This window comes from Elephantulus edwardii, unplaced genomic scaffold, assembly GCF_000299155.1.
Source record: "Elephantulus edwardii isolate Elephantulus edwardi_28Jun2011 unplaced genomic scaffold, EleEdw1.0 scaffold00057, whole genome shotgun sequence".
NCBI classification, from domain to species: Eukaryota; Metazoa; Chordata; class Mammalia; order Macroscelidea; family Macroscelididae; genus Elephantulus; species Elephantulus edwardii.
Window position 1 is genome coordinate 1,127,004 of NW_006399807.1, and position 18,305 is coordinate 1,145,308.

The 18,305-nt window shown below is 46.2% G+C and overlaps 1 protein-coding gene across 2 annotated transcripts in view; it reads left to right on the forward strand.

The window, feature by feature from the left end:
* Positions 1 to 11,950, forward strand: part of NOS1AP (nitric oxide synthase 1 (neuronal) adaptor protein) — a 523,739-nt gene extending 511,789 nt beyond the window's left edge. For both annotated transcript variants that reach the window (XM_006887361.1, XM_006887362.1), the window contains exons 9-10: positions 9,034 to 9,199; positions 11,509 to 11,950. In XM_006887361.1, coding sequence (XP_006887423.1) covers positions 9,034 to 9,199; positions 11,509 to 11,924 — 582 coding nt within the window. In that variant the 3' untranslated portion in view covers positions 11,925 to 11,950. The remainder of the gene's footprint in view (positions 1 to 9,033; positions 9,200 to 11,508) is intronic.
* Positions 11,951 to 18,305: the final 6,355 nt, after the last annotated feature.

Genomic DNA, 18,305 nt, shown 5'->3' on the forward strand with positions numbered 1-18,305 from the left:
TGCTTTTAGCAGCCATTTCTTCCATTTGATGTCTGTGAAGAGCATTCTAGTAAACATCTTCCTTGGAACCTCAAAGTCTGGGCTTCTTCTTAAGCAACTAGGAGGCAGTAAAGACATGTCACTCATACAGACTGACCGAATTCTAAGGTGCAAGTCAGAAAGGAGGGTATCTCGAGTGGATGGATGAAGACAAGGAGAGGACATTTGGGATTTAGGTCATTTGGAGAGAGATCAGAAAGATAGCTGTTTCCTAGTTGCGAACTGGCATTCTGAACTTGAGCGTTTAGAAGGGCAGGGAGAAGACTTCTCTGGGCAGCATTTACTGATCGCCACTGTTTCATGTCTCTCTCCTCTGCTGGCTATTGGGTGAAGCGAATCACCAGGCAGAGCTGTTCTTTCTCACGTGTGACCTTGAGCAGGTATCCAGTACCTTCCCTGATCTTCTAGGAATGAACCGTGAGCAGCCCTGGGAACACAGTCTCACATTGATCAGGCTTCTAAAGAATAACGCCAGTGGAAAGTTGTTCCTAAGTTATTTGAGCCTTTTATCAAATTCTAAACAAGAAACAGAAGAATATGTGCTGCATCTGAAAGGGTCTGCAGGTGTTCCCAAAACAGTAACAAAGAAGAGTGAATGCCATTTATGAATTCTTACATGTGAAGGAGGGGGAAGCAATCTGCTTTGTCAAATCAAAGCATTCATCTGCTGTCATCAATGACTGTGTGGTGGTCCCGAGAGGCCCCACCCCCTGAGCGTGATGGCTGACAGAGTCACAAAACCTGAGTGTGCTGGCCTGTGGTCCATCCACAACTCTCATGCCATTTCCAAAAGTTCCCTGTCAAATACAGATCCATTCTTTGGATTTTACTTTCCCCTTTCAGCATATCAATTGTCAAGTAATTATTATTTATCTGAGACTCAGCTTGATGCATATTCATGATGAATATTATCTGAGGGACATTTGAATTTCAAGTTACCGCTAAATACTAAAGAGAAACTATTTGCAAATGTCAAATCTACCTAAAAGTGTTGTGACATTTGAAGGAAGCACTCACTCTCTCTACAAAACAACAAGACCTCTCTAATTTACCATGGGTCTCATATAGTAAGGACAAAACTCCCAGAGTAGTTTTCCAATCCAGTGTCAAGTTGTTCTTGTGTCTCTGGGTCAACATTGAGCTGACCCAGTTTATCTGCTTCTTTCCTGGACGATAGAGGATTTAAGACGGAAGAGTAGTGCTTGAGATTCACTCCATGAGCCCCTCTCAGTCCCAACCACTTGTGCATACCCTTAACCTCTCATTCACTTGGGTTCTTTGAGTTGATTATAATCCCAAATGCTGGGTTGATTGTATCGAAACTCAGTTCCAACAGAAAATGGAAAGACTATCATTGTATCGAAGCTTCACTTTAGTGAGACAACTTTAGATTGATTGGGTCATAGATTCTTACAGAACCTTGAGGCTGGACAGAACCTTGACTGTCATCTGATATCTTCTTGAATCCACTTCTCTCATAGTCCCTAACAGGCCACATGGCAGTGACTGGCCACCTGTTTTCTGTTTGCATCTTACTTTTGCTGCTCTGGAAGGCAGCAAAGGCAATAACGTTCTCTCAGCTGGCTGCCAGCTCTTGTCCTCTTCATGGATTCAGTTCAGAACCCACCTTGAGTTTTTACAGCTCTCTCTGTGCACTCTTTTAATGAATAAGAGAGGTAGGTGGAGTAATAGTTGGGTCTCCTTGGCATCTTTCATGCATTTGAAATAGATCAAATCCAGCACACTTGGTTTTTCCCTAAGAGCAGGGCTGAGTTTTGTGTTCAGCATGAGGTGAGCTTTTACTTGTTCTGTCAGACTCTGGTGCCACCAACCTGCAAGGTTTCTGTCTGTCTTCATATCTGTCATTTCTATTAGTCTTCCTGAATCTTACCAGCAGTCCTCACAATTCTAATGGGTAAATCTCTGACCTCAGCATTTTCTCGGGAGACATTTAACTTCTAGAATGACTAAGGAAAAAGGCATATTTCTTTCAAACAATTATATTCTTGAGGTCACCTGTTACATTATATTGTAACTCCCACCCCCTCCTGCCCCCCCCCCATTTACTTTTCCAGGACAATGTGGATTTTCTGTTGTAATTGGAGCCAGCTCAGGTCTCCTTCAAGGTGTTCTGATTGACCTAAAACCTCAAAGCCTCTCCCAGCATCACCCTAAATTGACTCAGATCTGGCCTAGAAGGAGTTTTTTCCTGGCCTTAAAGGTGTCCAATCAGCCCTTAAGTATTTCTAGGTTAGACCTCAGTGTGTAAATAGTATATCCTTTTCTCCAAACCCCTACTCCATTCTCCTGACCTAGCATGAGGCTTGCCTGGCTGCACTAGCTAGCTTCCTGCTTTCTGATAGAGCAGAAGTTCAAGGACGTCATTGAGACTATAGCATAGCCTTGAACCAAAACGGGAGGTAGCTGGCATCCGCATGGCCATGGGCTGGGTTCACATGGCTCCAGCATTGATTTGGGCACTGCGGCTGACTGGCAGCTGCTAAGTAGGCCAGATTACTTTGCAGTTTGCCGATTCCTGGCCTAGCTCATGAGGAAAATGTTCGTGCAGCTCAGTAATGCTATTTAAAGATCTCTCCTCTACCTGCTGCCATTTCCGCTTGTTGAGGAACAAGTAATTGGTTGTTTATGCTTTGCAATCGTGTATGCTGTGGTTAGTTAGAGGAACAGTGCTAAATAAAAATCTCTGCAGTCCCCTCCCCAGGCCCTAGATTTAGCTGTCCTTGTGGCTTCTCCCAGCCCCCCACACCCTGGCGTGCATAAGTCGCTCCTGCCGCATGCCTGCTGGGACAGCACCCCTGCTCTGCTTGTGTGTTGGGGGCGGGGGGTGGGGGGCACATTGCCCTGGTTCTCTCCACCGCCATTTCCATGTACCTGCTGCTCCCTAACTTCAGCCTGGCCCTGCCCCCACTTCCGATGGAGGAGCTGGAGTCCAGGCAAGTGGGCTGAAGAGTGAGTGGGCCAGGGTTCTGGTTTCACTGGGCAGGGTGGGGAGGTGGAAGTTAGAATGTGGGCACCGGGCACAGAGCTGGAGGGTGCAGGGCTGGACTTCTGCATGTTAGACCGGGGTGAGCACATGGAAGCGGGCGTCTGAGCCCTGCCATTCCAGGTTGTGGCCCTCTAACAGACATGTGCCTGGAAAAGTCATTATCAAAGGTGAACACGTCTGGAAAGGAGATTCTAACACTCTAGGAAATTTGGTGGTGCAACAATTAAACACTCAGTTGTTAATTGAAAAGTTGACAGTTTGCATCTACCCACTGATTCTGTAAGAGAAATAAAGACCTGGCTGTGTGCTCTCCTAAAGCTCCCAGCCAAGAAAATCCTATTGGGCACTTGTGCTCTGTGACGGGGGGGTAGCGGGGGTGGCACTGTGAGTTGAAATTGATTCCATTGCAAAGGGTGCTAGTTGTTGTTTAATTTTGCAAAAGGTGTTTAATTCTTTGAAAGAAAAACATTCTGAACCCCAGTCGTGATCTCATGTGTCAGAGAGGCCATGTTGCTTTCTGCTCCTATTGTCTGGGTACAGGAACACGCACAGAGAACTGCAGCCAGCCACCCAGACCACAGCTGGAATTCACACTGCCTCACTTCAGAGCTTTGGGTCTTGGCCTCTCTATGTGCAAGGCTCCAGGAATAATATTAAATCGCCTCAAAATTAAAGGGACTCCAGGCTGTTTTTTCTCTTCTTGGCCTGGTTTGGGTTCTCCCCAGGCATTGACTGTGGCAGCACTGGATTTGAGCTTTATGCCTGATGGCACGCTTGACAGCTGCAGAGTCAGAAAGCTCATTAGTATTGGTTTAGGGCGGAAGTAGTGTGTGCCTCCCCATTTACAGTGTTGGAAAAGACAGTGCTCCGTGAGAACCAGGACTCAACCGTGCTGCCTTGTCTTTCCTGGCCGTGTAAGTTTTCTGCCTTTGATAAGGTGCAATCACTTTCTTATATAGCTTCCTATTTAATGGAAAATGCTTGCATTTTCTTTCTCTGATAAGTACCTGTCTTATAGAAGTTTTGGCTTTCACACATTTTGCCTTGCCTGTGAAATGAGATTCCTACTTCATCTGGGATGAGGGGCAGCAGAGTTTTTTTTCTCAGGACTTCTTGTTGCCAGCTGATTTGTGATGGGAGCATTTGACTCAGTGGTCTTTGTTATGGATGGTCTACCTGAACACCTGCAAAAGAAACGTCCAACATTTTTTTTAATCTGGCTTTTGCAGGACAGTACTTTTCCATTGTCCTTGTATCTAATTCTCTGATCTCATAGTGGGAATCTATCCAAGAGCCCTTAATAAATAGCCCCCAGCAGTGACCACTGTGTCTTCCTGGATACAGCATCACAGACTCAACAGCCCTCAATCAACATGCTATAAGGCAGTTCTACTCTGTCACATGAGGTCACTGTGAGTTGAAAGTTTAGAGTCCAGAGAAGAAAATAATCAGCTCCAGCTGCACAGGGAATACTTCTGTCTCTGACCGAATGGTCTCAAATGGCCAATGCTGTTGAGATGTTCCGATGTGGGATCCAATAACCGAGTTTGTCTCACGTGTGTGAAGCACCCTCAATACATGCCAGTTAGGGGTACACAGAATTCTCTGTTTTATCTATTTATACTCCCTTAAAAGATCTCTGCCACATTTCTGCCTGGCATTTCAGTTTAATTCCAAAGAAAATGGAAAGTGAATAATTAGCAGTGTTGTTCAGAGGGACCAGTCCTTTTAGAAGGACATCGTGCTTGGGAAGGTGGAGAGTCAACATAAGAGAGGAAAGCCCTCAACAAGATGGAAAGACATTGTGACTTTACCAATAGGCTTGATCGGAGATGGAGGTGATGGCCCAGGATAAGGCCAAGTTCAGATCTGTTGTTCATAAGGTCACTACGAGTTGCAATTGACTCACTGACACATAACAGCAATTGTTGTTTTTTATTGTTGAGTTCTGTTTCCTCAGTTAAACTCATAGAGACCATTTGTACAACACAATGAAACACTGCCTGCTATGCTGTCCTCACAGCCATTGATGGACAAGCCCATTGTGTGGCCAGTGTGTCATTCCATCTCCCCGAGGGTGTTCCCCTCTGCCACTCATCCTCTGCTTTCAGTCATAATGTCCTTTGCCAGGAGTTGGTCCCGCCTTTGGTCACATAGCCAAAGTATGTGAGTTGAAGCCATGTCATCCCACTGGTAGGTTGCATGCTGACAATCTGTCTTCTTGCAAGACAGATTCATCAGTTTTTCTGGCAGTCTACGACGGTGTCAGTGTCCTTCACCAACACAATTCATTCTTCTCCCACTTTCCTTATTCACTGTCCAACTGTCACATATAGATGAGGCAACAGAAAACACCATGACTTAGATCACACATATCTTCGTTCTCAAAGAGACATCTTTTCTCTTTTATACTTTAAAGAGGCTCTTTATAGCAGATCTGCCCAATGTCATTTGACTTCCAGACTCTAACTTCCATCAGCATTGATTGTAGATTCAAGTAAAATGAGATCTTTGGAAACTTTCATTTGCCCCCATTTATCATGTTGTTCTCTGGTCCATTTGTGAGGATTTTTGTTTCCTTTATATTGAGTTGTAATCCCTGTTAAAGACTATACAGTCTTTGGTCTCCATCAGAAAGTACCTCAGGTCCTCTTCACTTTCAGCAAGCAAAGTTGTGTCATTTGAATATATTGAATATATATCATGAGTCTTCCAGATGCCAATCCTAATGCCAAATTCTTCTTCATATAATGCAGTTTATCAGATTATTTGCTCAATATACAGATTAAATAAATATGAAACAATGCAACCTTGAGCCACCCCTTTCCTGGTTTTAAACGGAGCAGTGTCCCCTTACTCTGTTCTAATGACTGCCTCTTGGCCCGTGTACAGGATCCACATGAGCACAGTTAGGTGTTCTGGCATTCCCATTCTTCGAAATGTCCATAATTTGTTATGATCCTTTGAATCATCAGCAAAACACAAATACACATTTTTTTTAATATTCCCTGCTTTTAACCACCTGAGGTCAGCAATGACATTTCTCATTTCATATCTTTTGAATACAACTTAAATTTCTGGTTGTTCCCTATTGATGTAATGCTTCATCCAATTTTTAATTACCTTCACAAGTTTTACTTGCCTGTGATTCAACTGACAGTGTTCTGTAATTTTCACATTCTTTTGGATTGCCTGTCTTTGGAATGGGCACCTACATAGATCTCCTCTAGTCAGTAAGCCATGTTGTACAAATTTCTTGGCCTAGCCATGTGGACACCTCCGGGGCTCCTCTATTTGTTGAAACATTTCAGGAGGTCCTCCAACAGTTCCTGGAGTCTTGCTTTTCACCTTCAGTCAACTTGGGCTTCTTCCTTCAGTATTACCAGCTCTTGATCATATACTTCCTCCTGAAATAGCTGTGTATTGACCAGTTCTTTTTGTCACGAGGGTGAATGTATTCCGTTTTGTTGTGATGCTCCCAAGTTATTAGATATTTTGTCCATAGACTCCTTCACTATTGCACATGAGGTTTGATTTTTCCCCCCAATTGTCTCCACTTGAGAAATGCTGAAGATGTTCTTCCCTTTTGGTTTTCTTGTTCCAGATTTGCACATTTCCTTGTAATATGTTGTTCTGCCTTCTCAAGCCACATATTGAATCATCTGTTCAGCTTTCTAACATCACCATTTCTGCCATTTACGTTAGCTTTTCTGTGTTCTAAAGACTATGTCCAAGTCTCATCTGATACCTGTTTTTATCTTTTCTATCTTTTTAGTGACCTTTTCTTTTTTTTTAATGTATAATGTCCTTCAGGTCATCATCCCACAGCTCATCTAGTCTTTCTTTTTTTTTTTTTTATTTCCCCCAAAACAACAGATATATTTAAGGGGAAAACATTTCAAACAAGATATACATAGTTATAAATAGATTCTGGTGAATCATCTGTCTTTCATCCTCAGTGTGTAAAACTGATTCTTGAGATGATCTCTAAATGTGGGTGAATATATACTTAAGTTTGTACTTTGGCTCTTGTGGACTCTTCATCTTCTTCAGCTTCAAACTGTACTTGCAGATAAGTGATTTACGTTCAATTCACTCCTTTCAGAGGTGTTAGAATAAGCAGCACTCGCAGGAAGAAGGTTTAGGTTGTCACCAAAAGGGGTTTCCCATGGCAGTTGTCTTTTTCCTTAGAACCAATACCATTTACTGTCTCCTGGTGACATTTCTCATGCTTTTGTTTCCATGAAGAGAGAGCTATCTGCTATCTGATATCCAGATTAAAATCAGTTATATCCCCAGATCTTTTCCCAATTGATTTGAGGCAGCAAGTGAGGCAAATGTCTTAACAAAATCTCTCCTCTGTCCTTACCTGCACTTTGTGAAGGACAGATTTCCTTAGATTCCTCAGGCATTTTCTTCCCAGAGGCAGGAGGAAGATGGAGTTCACCCTGGGGAGCTGCCAAGACAAATGTCAGCTAAGCTCATTAGTGTCAACAAAGCTCCCCTCAGTTAGAAGCAGAGCCAACTTCAAGAGGAAGTCCTCAAGTCTGGGCGGAGTGGAGCAGCCACTGCCCTAAAGAGGATGATGCTCTGAGGGCTGGGCACCAGGAAGTGCAGCCATGGGGCCAGCAGGTCCCTTGGCCAGGCTTGACCAAACCCTGGCTGAACATGGGTTTTCACTCCCTGATCAAATGTGAATCACTTTGGATCAAACTGCTCCTGAGGAATTTAGAGCTTTGTTTTGGGAGCAAAGGGATCAGCTATGCCTTGAGCATCCTCTCTGTTCCTTCTTCTCTTCTGGCTCCATCTGTCCTGCCCTGGTCAGCTTATATGTCTACTCAATCTATAGATGAACCAAAAAACCACCTTCCTGAAACCTGCTGTGACCTAGGACAGCCATCTTCCTTTGTTCCCTTTCTTTGATGGCCTTCTTCTGAAACCCTGCATCCCAGTTGTCCCTGACTGCAGTGATATGGCCCCCTCCTCACTCCAGGCTCCCCTTTTATCTTCTTACCAGCATAACAATCTCATACGTATCAACACTGTTATGTGATTATTATGCTAGTGACTCAGTCAGTGGGTGGCATGTGACTTAGTTTCTTCAAGCCAAAATCTTGACCATCTCCTCTTCCTATAGTGGTCTCCCCGCCGGAGTATGCCCTGCAGGCCTGTAGGCCTCAGCATCTGAACCTGCCCCTGCTGGTGAGGCCACCATGACGAGGCTGTGAATTGACAGGGATCTCGTGGCTGGTCACCTGAGCCCTTCCAGGGTTGTTGGCTTATATCCTATCATGAATCAACAAACACATGACTCCTGCAAGGGGTAGAGCACTGCCCTAGGTATACTGGGAAGTAAAAGAGGAATGGGCAGTCAGGGAAAGGAGCAGACACCACAGAGGAGTAAAAATTAAGATGACTTTCTGATGACCACTCATAATTTAGAAAGGTCACATGTACTACTTCCTATGCCCTATTATGCTGGAGCTGAAGGAAAGGAAGAGGAAAGATTGACTTGGAGTTTATTGTGATACTGTGCTTCACTGGTGGATCAATACATCCATTGTTGTCTTTAAAAATATAAGAAAAAGGTGCCTCCCTCATCACAGCAGTGATATGGAAGATGCTGAAGGAGTTCTTGTGTCAAGTGTCACACATAAGACCCAAGGAACTTGGAAAATCAGGCAGTGCCTCTCTCCTGCCTCTTGGCCTTTATCTGTGGTCCATAGGGGCAGATGATGCACCATGGTCCTCACTGGGGGCATACAGAGAGATGCAGAGGCCGAGTGACTCGGCTTTGTTGGTGGTGTCTTTTGGTGCCTCCTCCTGAATGATAAGCCCCAGATGCACCCTCTGAAGGGCTTCCTCCTCTTGTGTTGAACACAGTGGGGATTTCTGGCCTCGAGCATGAACCAGCCACTCTCACTTACATGCGCTTTCCTCTCTCCTCTCTGTCCAACCCTCTTCCCTGTGCTTCCTTCTCTCCCCAGGTTCACTTGCTGAAGGATCAGTTGGCTGCAGAGGCTGCTGCCAGGCTGGAGGCCCAGGCTCGTGTGCACCAGCTCCTGCTGCAGAATAAGGACATGCTCCAGCACATCTCACTGCTGGTGAAGCAGGTGCAGGAGCTGGAGCTGAAGCTTTCGGGACAGAACGCCAGTAAGCACCACCCTGCCCAGCGCTGACTCCCCCAGGAGGGTTCTGGGAACCATATGTTCCTAACTATGTTTCTGGTGCTTTATTGGACCACTGGCTGCCCAGTAGTAACCCAACAGAAAACAAAGGCAGCTCTGTTTGCTTGTCCACACACTGTGTGGAATTAGAATTTCAGGACCTGAGGGAATCTGGGCTGCCTTATAATCCAGTAAAAGACTTGTACAATAATAGCTTTGGGGAGTTGCTTCCACGTATCATCCAGGTGTCACTAGGAAGCCCTCTGGGGTATTTCTACTGTCATACAGGATCTGTATGAATAAGAGTTGACACTGCACACTACCACCACCCCAACAAGCTACTCATATGAATCCCTGAGTGGTGTAAATTATAAAATACTTGCCTAGTAACTGAAAGGTAGGTAATTCAAACCTAACCAAAAGTCATTTAAAAGAAGAACCTGAAATCTACTTCTGAATGGTCACGTCCTTGAAAATTCTGTGGGCCATTTCTACTCTGAAATGCGTGGGGTCACTGTGAGTCAGAATCAACTCTATAATGAATGATAACTGGTAAAGCTGCTAGTATTAAAATGCTAACAAGAAGTTAGGGGGATGATTATCAGTTGGATTCCCAGGTCTCTTGCCTATTTTTCAAGATAGATCAATCCCCATCCTTTCCACCCCTCACTGAGATTCATATCCTTTCCAGACCAAATGCATAATGAAGCAGCAGCAGTGGCATAATAGAAAGAATCTTAAACTTGGCCAAATTAATTTACTACAGCATATCACTTCCAAGACCATGTATTTGAGACCTGTTTCAGTAAATAGCAACCAATCCTTATGCTAAAACCAATCTACTGCATTTTTAGGCTTCTGAAGGTAGACTCAGTACTTGTTTTGCAAGTGAAAATGTACACAGCCAGACATATGCTTATTCAACAATTTTTATGTGTACATTCAGTGACATTAGTTACATTCTTCACACTGTGTCACCATTCTCACTGTCTCTTGACAAGTTACCTCACTATCATTCCTTAGACTCACCACCCCCTAATGTCTTTACTAAGCTTTAGAGATACTGTTGGCAATTGGATCATATCTATTTCTTTTTCATCTCCACAGTACATTCAACAACATCTAATTATTTTAATCTCCACAGTCCATGTATATACTGTGAATGGAAAATGGAAGTGTATCTTCTGAGCCTGACAAGATTAATTTTTTTAATTTTTCTGTATTTTATTGTCATTGAGAATGTACACAGCAAAACACACACTAACACAGCACTTTCTACTTGAGCCCTTGAGTGGCATTGACTGCATTCAAGTTGTGAAATCATTCTCAACTTCTTCTGAGCTGTGCCTCCCTCATTAACCTAAACTCACTGCCCGCTAAGGTCCTAACCTAATCTTTCAAGGTGCTGTTGTCAGTTTGTTCTCATACATACAGTTCTGAAAAGAGCATAAAAGAGAAGTTACCATTTTGGGTTGTAATACTCAGCTCATAAGCAGAAAGGGGGGTTGAATATCAGTAAAAAATACATTCAAAATTGTAGCTCCTATGCTCAAAAGCTCTGGTGGCCAAGTGTTAAAGAGCTGTGCTGCCAACGCAAAGACGTGCTGTTCTAATCAGTCAGCTGCTCTGCAGGAGAAAGATGGGCTCTTTCCTCCAGAGAGATTTAGTGCCCCTGAAAATCCTCTGGAGGGTCAGGTGTGAGTTGGTTCTGACTTAAAGGCACACAAGAACAAGATACCCAAATCAGGAGGCTCTGGTGGCCTAATGGTAAGCAGTTGTGCTGTCAACCCAAAGGTACGTGGTTTGAATCCACCACCTGTTCCACGGATGGGCAATCTCCTGTGAGATTTATAGCCTCTGAAAACCTGCTGGAGTGTCAGCTATGAGTTGATTCCAACTTGCCTTTATGTAACTACAATATACCCAAATCAGTGCTCACTTGCCTCCTCTGCTAACAGAACAAAAAAGATATACAACACCCCCGGGGGCGCGGAGACAAAAAAGAAAAAAAAAAAAACAAAAAAACTCAAAAGCACACGCTGGGGCGCAAAAACAGATTGATGAGCATGAAAAATAACAGAACCCAGAAGCAAAGTCTGAATGATGGGCAGCATGAGATACACCCCTTTTCTACCCCTTTACCATGCTGGTGGAACCAGGCAAAGTGTTAGGAGCTACAAAGCACCTATGGGGAGCCCTTAAGCTGGTCAGGAAAGGATACCAGTAATCGGCAAGTCCTGTCAAGCTAACCTCCTTGCTAACAACACTGCTCCACCTTCTTGTCTCTGCTTCCAGTGGGCTCTCAGGACAGCTTGCTGGAAATCACGTTCCGCTCCAGTGCCCTGCCTGTACTCTGTGACCCCACCACCCCAAAGCCAGAGGACCTGCACTCGCCGCCGCGGGGCGCGGGCTTGGCGGACTTTGCCCACCCGGATGGCAGCCCCTTAGGTAGGCGCGACTGCTTGGTGAAGCTGGAGTGTTTCCGCTTCCTCCCGGCCGAGGAAGCCGCGCCCCCGGCGCAGGGCGAGCCCCTCCTGGGCGGCCTGGAGCTCATCAAGTTCCGGGAGTCGGGTATCGCCTCGGAGTACGAGTCCAACACGGACGAGAGCGAGGAGCGCGACTCGTGGTCGCAGGAGGAGCTGCCGCGCCTGCTCAATGTCCTGCAGAGGCAGGAACTGGGCGATAGCCTGGATGATGAGATCGCCGTGTAGGTGCTGCGGCCACGAGGAGCTGGAGGAGGCGGAGGCTGCGGTGGTGACGAGGGGCCCAGGGCGGTGCTGCTGCCTGGGTTGGGGGATGCCTGGCTCACGTGCACTGATGAGGCTACAGGGGCCAGAGAGAGCGTGAGGTTCCCGGAAAGGACAAGGATTGTTGCTTTGGAGGGTGAAGTGGAGAAGAAGTTGGATTCCCAGGGGGGAATCAGCTCCTCTCTTCTGTTTGTAACTGAAGGAGAGGCAGGGCCTTGCAGAGATTGTGACTTCGAGAGAAGGGTCCTCATCAGGGCCACGCGGACCTGCCCCCCGCTGCATCATCAGACCACTCTGCTCTGTCGATGCCCCAACAACCCCTTTGCGCCTCCCAAATCCGTAGTCCCGACAGTGAAGGGAAGCCATTGGTACCGTCTCAGGTACTTTGTTTTTGGATATCAGGATGCTACAAGTTGCCTAACCCTCCCCTTGACCTCTAGGGGGAGGAATTCCTTCTTGAGACCCTTGCTGAGGATGTCAATGCTGAATGTTCTGGGCTATGGAAAACAGGATATTTGGGTTTGTGTGAGCATGCGATTGGTATGTGTGTCACACAGGATTAGCGTGTAGATGAATTGGATCCAAACGTTTTTAGTTAGATGTCAGGTATTGCTTTGGAAGGATGCTGAAGGTCGTAAGATCACACAGGTCCTTGTTGTGGAACCCTATGGGAACCCTATGGGGAAGACAGCCTCTTTGCTGCTACAAAACCCCTTGGATCTGATTTTTCCGTGTGGAAGCCCTGTCCACCTCCTGCCTGAAAGCCCAGCTCGTCTAAGTGGAGACTGGGAGTCTGTCCCTTTACACCGCCCCCCATGTCCCCACCCTTTGGGGGCTGTGCCACTGAAGCTATTTCACTCTTGCCTCTCTGGATGTCTCAGAGCCCTAGCCTTACGAGGAGCCCAGCCTTACCTCTTAACCTGTTCCCTCCATCGGGCAGTGGTGGTCAGTTTTTCCCCGCAGAAAAAAACATGGGCTGGTAGCTGAGACTCTTTTGTCCAGTCTTCAGAAACACTGCCACTTAGGTCAAGGATCACAGCCATGTCACCCTTGACCCATCCCTATGGGTGCATGCCTTGAACACACCTGTAACAAGTGCCATGTGTAATTCTTCTGTCCTTTTAAGATCCAGACCTGGCCTAGAGATCACCACTCAGTGCAACAAGCTACCAAGGGCAACCAGGGCAGCACCTTTTGCTCTAGGAGGGCTGTAAGTGACTGGCCACAGCTGTAAACATGCCGGATGAGTGAGCCAAGGCATGCTGGGATAGTGTGTTCAGGGAAGTAAGTCTTTGTTCTGGACAAGCAGATGTAGAACTGACTGCAGTGTTATTTGAGAGTAGATTAGTAAAGATTTGGTTGTTCCAAAAAGGAATGCTTCAGCCCTCGCTTTGCTTTATAACTGATATACATGAAAGAGCAGTTCTTAGACCACAATTACATATCTTCTAGACTGGAGAGTTCAAATGAAATAAATATAGGTTTACATTAGCCTTCCTTGGAATTAGTACACTAGGATATCAGTGGGCCTAGGAACATAGGAGAGAGAGAAAGTGTGTGTGTGTGTGTGTGTGTGAGAGAGAGAGAGAGAAAGAGAGAGAGAACTTGTATGCAAGTTTCTGAGAAGTTACCTGAGACAGGTAATCCCCAGGATGTTTGACACAATGATAGATTTCTCGTCTTTCCCAACATACATTCTATTGGAACGGGTTGTTCTGTTTTATTTACTAGTAAGCCATTGGAAATAAGCCCAGATAAAGGAGAGAAGGAAAAACTAGGAAAGTGAGATGTGTACACCTAAAGCAGCCAAAGTCCAGAATCCTGTTTGACTGAGAAGACCTAGTTTATATGATCCTACCCCAGGGTGTTCCTTGAGTCTGAAACCTCTTAGATTCATGAGAATATCCACTGTCTAGGGAAGTGAGGTCTGGTTTCTGGAGGCCCATGGCCTGCAAGTAGGATTCAAGGAGAAAGCCAGAGGTCAGTGGACTAGGTTGTGGAGTGAGCCTTGTGGTGGAATCGGGCAGAAGTTCTTGTGTTGGATGGGGGGATCGTCTCTAACATGGTCATGAGCAGGGAGAAGGGCAAGAAGAAGGGAAATGGAAGAGAGAATCAGAGAGAGACTGGTTATCTGCAGTGCTGACGTGAGGCCCATTCAAGACTAGCACTTTGGGTGCTCCAGGGTGGTTTGTCCTGCCATCTTATCTCCTATTTAGTCCCTCCTTGGAGCACTGGTTTATGTATAGATATTGTCCCCAGTGTGGCCCATGTCAGCACACACTCAGTGGAAAACAAAAGACAGATGCTGAGCTAGGGGCAATGGGTGGGTCACAAGACGTTGACCCTCCTTCAGGGCTGACTGGACAGGAAGGGGATTGCGGATCTGATTTCCAAGCCACGTCACCCTGTCCTCCTCCTCTCCTGCTTCTTGCTCTGCTAATTCAACTCCTGCCTTCCCCCTTTTCATCCTTATACTCTGCCCTATGTGGAGGATAAGTGGACACCAAGGGCCCTTACCTTCCTGGTGACAACGGCCTTCCGAGGTGCCACAAACTTGGGCACATGAGACTCTCATTGCAGAGCCAGGAAAGAACTTCCCTGCCCAAGATGGACTGCTCACTGGGATTGAAAACTGTATTCCCTCTTTTCCTGCTTATATCAGTGCCATCTGTGAAGCCTCCCACAGCCTCACTTCTCTCTGCTGACCTTGTCTGGAGTTGTATTTCCTTTTATTTGCTCTTTGCTTAACTGCTTTCTCCTACCCTACAGCCCCTCTTTTTTCCTAAAACTGTTGTGTCATTAACTCTGCTGAATCAATTCTCTGGGAAAAGATTCTGTTAATGTAAGTGCACTTACTCCTTGGATGTTGTCACTAGTCTAGTGGCTTTTGCTAAATAAACCTTCTTATTTCTAAAAGCCTTTCCATTGTCTTTTCTTGTTTCCTGTTCTACTTTTCTACGTGCTCTCTTTCTCCTCCCTCACTTCCACTTGACTTTCCAAACCAGGTGGCCTCAACTCAGTGACAAATGGTCTCTGGGAGGGTGAGGCTTAGATAAAACTCGTGTTCCCTAAAGGAGAGAAGGAAGGAAGTGCCCTCAGCTGGGATTGATATGGTACCCCTCAGATTACAGGACTGGCCCCTCTACTAGTGGTCCGTAGTTGGAGGCAGTTTTACTCCCCAGGGGAAATTTGGCAATATCTAAAGATAATTTTCATTGTCACATCTTGGGAGCTGTGCTACTGGCATCTAGTGGGTGGAAACCAAGGATTCTGCTAAGCATCCTGCAATGTACAGGATAATCCACCTCCCAAAGAAGTGTCGGGCTCGAGATGTCAACAGTGCTGCTAAGAGACCCGTTTTCACAGACTCATCCAATTCTAGGCTTTTTTAAACTTCAAATATAACTCGAATCTTATGGGCGATCACAGCAAATTTTGAATGCTTACTAATGTAACAACAGATTATAATTTCAAGTACAGGATAGGCCTTGCCTCTCTCAAGCGCCAGACCCAGCAGCAGCTGCAGGGGAGAAGATGAGCTGTGTTGTTTGATACCATGCAGTTGGAAGTGACTCATCGCTGTCCAGCCTTCTCCTAAGGTGGATTCCAACCATGGGCTTTTGGATTAGCAGCACAGCTACCACAGCTCACTGGCAATTTAGACTAACCCAGGAGAGGGTCAGCTATGAGTCGATTCTGATTTGACAGCAATGAGATGATGAAATAATTAAGATCATCACAATTACAGATCTTCACTGATTCCCTGAGGCAAGTGTGTGTGATAGACAGTTGGTAGGAGTCTGAGCAGGCCAGTTCTGGAAATGCTCATCCTGGGGACATAGCAGCCTCTCCTCAGGTACCTGCAAAGGAGTATATAGTTGTAGCACTACTCAGAAGAAGAGGCAGAATGCTGATAGAGGAGAGAGTGCTAGCGAAATAAGGAGCTCCAGGACCTAAAAGACCTCCATTGTGGAAACTTTGGCAGGAACATTTCAGATTACTTTGGCAGGAACTTCTGGTTGTTCATAAAGGCAGAGTTTGTTAAGCCTGGTACTTTTCCAAACCCTGGTCAAAGGAGTGGTTGAGAAAATCAGATAAGACAAGTTCTCATGCCCTCCACACCTTTTCTGGCTGCCTAGACAGAGCTGAGCCTTAGTTTTCACATCTGTAGAATGGGATTAACAGAAAGCTTTTAAGAAGAGCAAGTGAGGTTACATTTTAAAAGCACCAAGCAGAGAGCACTTGGTGACAACCTCTAGTGCACTGCATCTTATCTGGGGCTAATAGAGGAGAGTTAGCTGAGCCTGTTGTTGGTGTATATTGTCTTCTTCAGGTACGTTTTCTGTTGAGCTGAAGCGTTCATCAGAACTCTGTATTGAAATAGTTTCTGAGCTATTAGTGACTTGATATAGTCGGTATGAAATGTAGAAAAACCTGCTCTAGGGAAAAAGCACCAATGCGTTGAGCAGCTCTGGTACTGGGACTCAGTCCACTACTTTCTATTTCCCTGTATAATTGTGTTGCCTCAGCAAGATGGATTGAGACTATGAATGCGACGGCGGGCTTAAACACAGCAGAGATTATGGGGGTGGCCCAGGATCGGACAGGGTTCTGTTCTGTTGTACTTGGAATCATTACAAATCAGCCGATTGGATGGCACCTCACACCATAGTGCTCGGCTGTGGTCCAGGAGGGAGTAGGATTGGGAGAGGATGTCAGACTAGGTCCTCAGATCGCGGTGGGACCATGAGTGACTTCATCCCCCATCCTCACCGTGTCCCCTCTGTGGACCCCAGCATGATCCCCGTGAAGGGACACTTCAAGGAGAGCACCCACCCCTGTCTGTAAGGCTTGAGAGTGTATGGATTGGGTAGCACTGCCTGAATGAGATAAACAGCCCAGTGTATGACTAAAAAGACTTAGCCAAAGTCATGTCTACCCTCCAGGGGAGCGGCCTCCGGTAGGGCCATCAGGACAGCCTAGAGACCACCAGCCTTGCCCCGTGGGTGTAATGACCACTAGCTGGTTTTAACTCTAGTCATTGTCCATTCTCTTTAGTGAGTTGAGGGTGGGGAGCAAGTTGGGTAGGGGACAGAGCAGGGGGAGGGCTACTGCCCCTTCCCACAGTGTGAGATGGCATGGGAGTGGAGCCCAGCCAGCCCGCACTCTGGGGAATGAAAGGTGATAGCTTAGCCATATAATTTTAAGCTGAAGAAGTTCTGCTAAACCTTAGTGTGAGACCTCAGGACAAGCAATATATAATATGGGACAGGGAGGACTCTTGACCCATGGATCAACCCTTTGGGAAGGCAGGAAGTACAGAAACGGTTGGTGTTCAGGATTCCTGAAAGGAATAAAACCTTGCTGTGGTCAAGGGCCCACCGAGTCATGGGAGGTGAGGTCCGAGGTCAGTGGGACCCTAAAAGACCACCAAGCACTTCACCCTTCTTTGTTTAGGCACAAATTGAGCAAAACATGCTCCCGTGCCTCCCGGATGCTTCCCACCTTCCTGGTTAGGCTGGCAGTGAAGTCAGTGAGCACATTACTTGGTAAAAAGACACTGTGTTTTCACAGTAACTAGCTCATTTCCATATGACTGGAAGTAGCCATGTAAAGAAGTCAACTAAATTTTTAAAAAAATATTTTTTTGCTCTACTTCAGCAAGAAGATTCCCTTACACATAAGAGGAAAATAAAACTGTTTATCCCCACCACATACACGGGTGCCACTTGGCCCATACATGTGTATATGGTAGAGAGGAGCAGTTGTATTTGCCACTAATGCATCAGGACGTATTGTCCTACCTGTTGTACCTAGAAAGCCTTTTGAACTGGGCAGACTCTGCCAGTGAGGCTTCCTCAGGAGAAAGGAGTCCACACCGAGTGTGCAACAGGACTGGGTGTCTAGAGATCAGCCAGGCCAGGACCCTCGAGCAAGGGTTCCTTTTCAGGCCAGTGGCAGCCAGTCTGAAGGGCTGCTTGCCCTGCAGGTTGTTGGCTCCGCCCCTAAAGTTTCCGATTCAGTTGACCTGGGATGGGCCCTGAGAATTTCATTTCTGACACCTTCCCAGGCCGTGCTGCTGCTGCTGGCCCAGGAGTCTCACTCTGAGAAGTTCTTCAGATCCTGTCCTTTAATAAAAAGGACAAGCCAGGGAGGTGGGCCTGACATCGGTAGCAGAGCATTAGGAAGGAGAGTAGGTGGTGCAGAGCGACTTCAGACCTGATCGTTGACAGAAAATTACAAGTAACTTTGATTTATTGGTCTCTTTCTCAAGACATAAACGGGCTTCATCCCCTAGTCACCTGAGATGTCTGCTAACACAATAGCTGCCACCGCCCAGCAGGG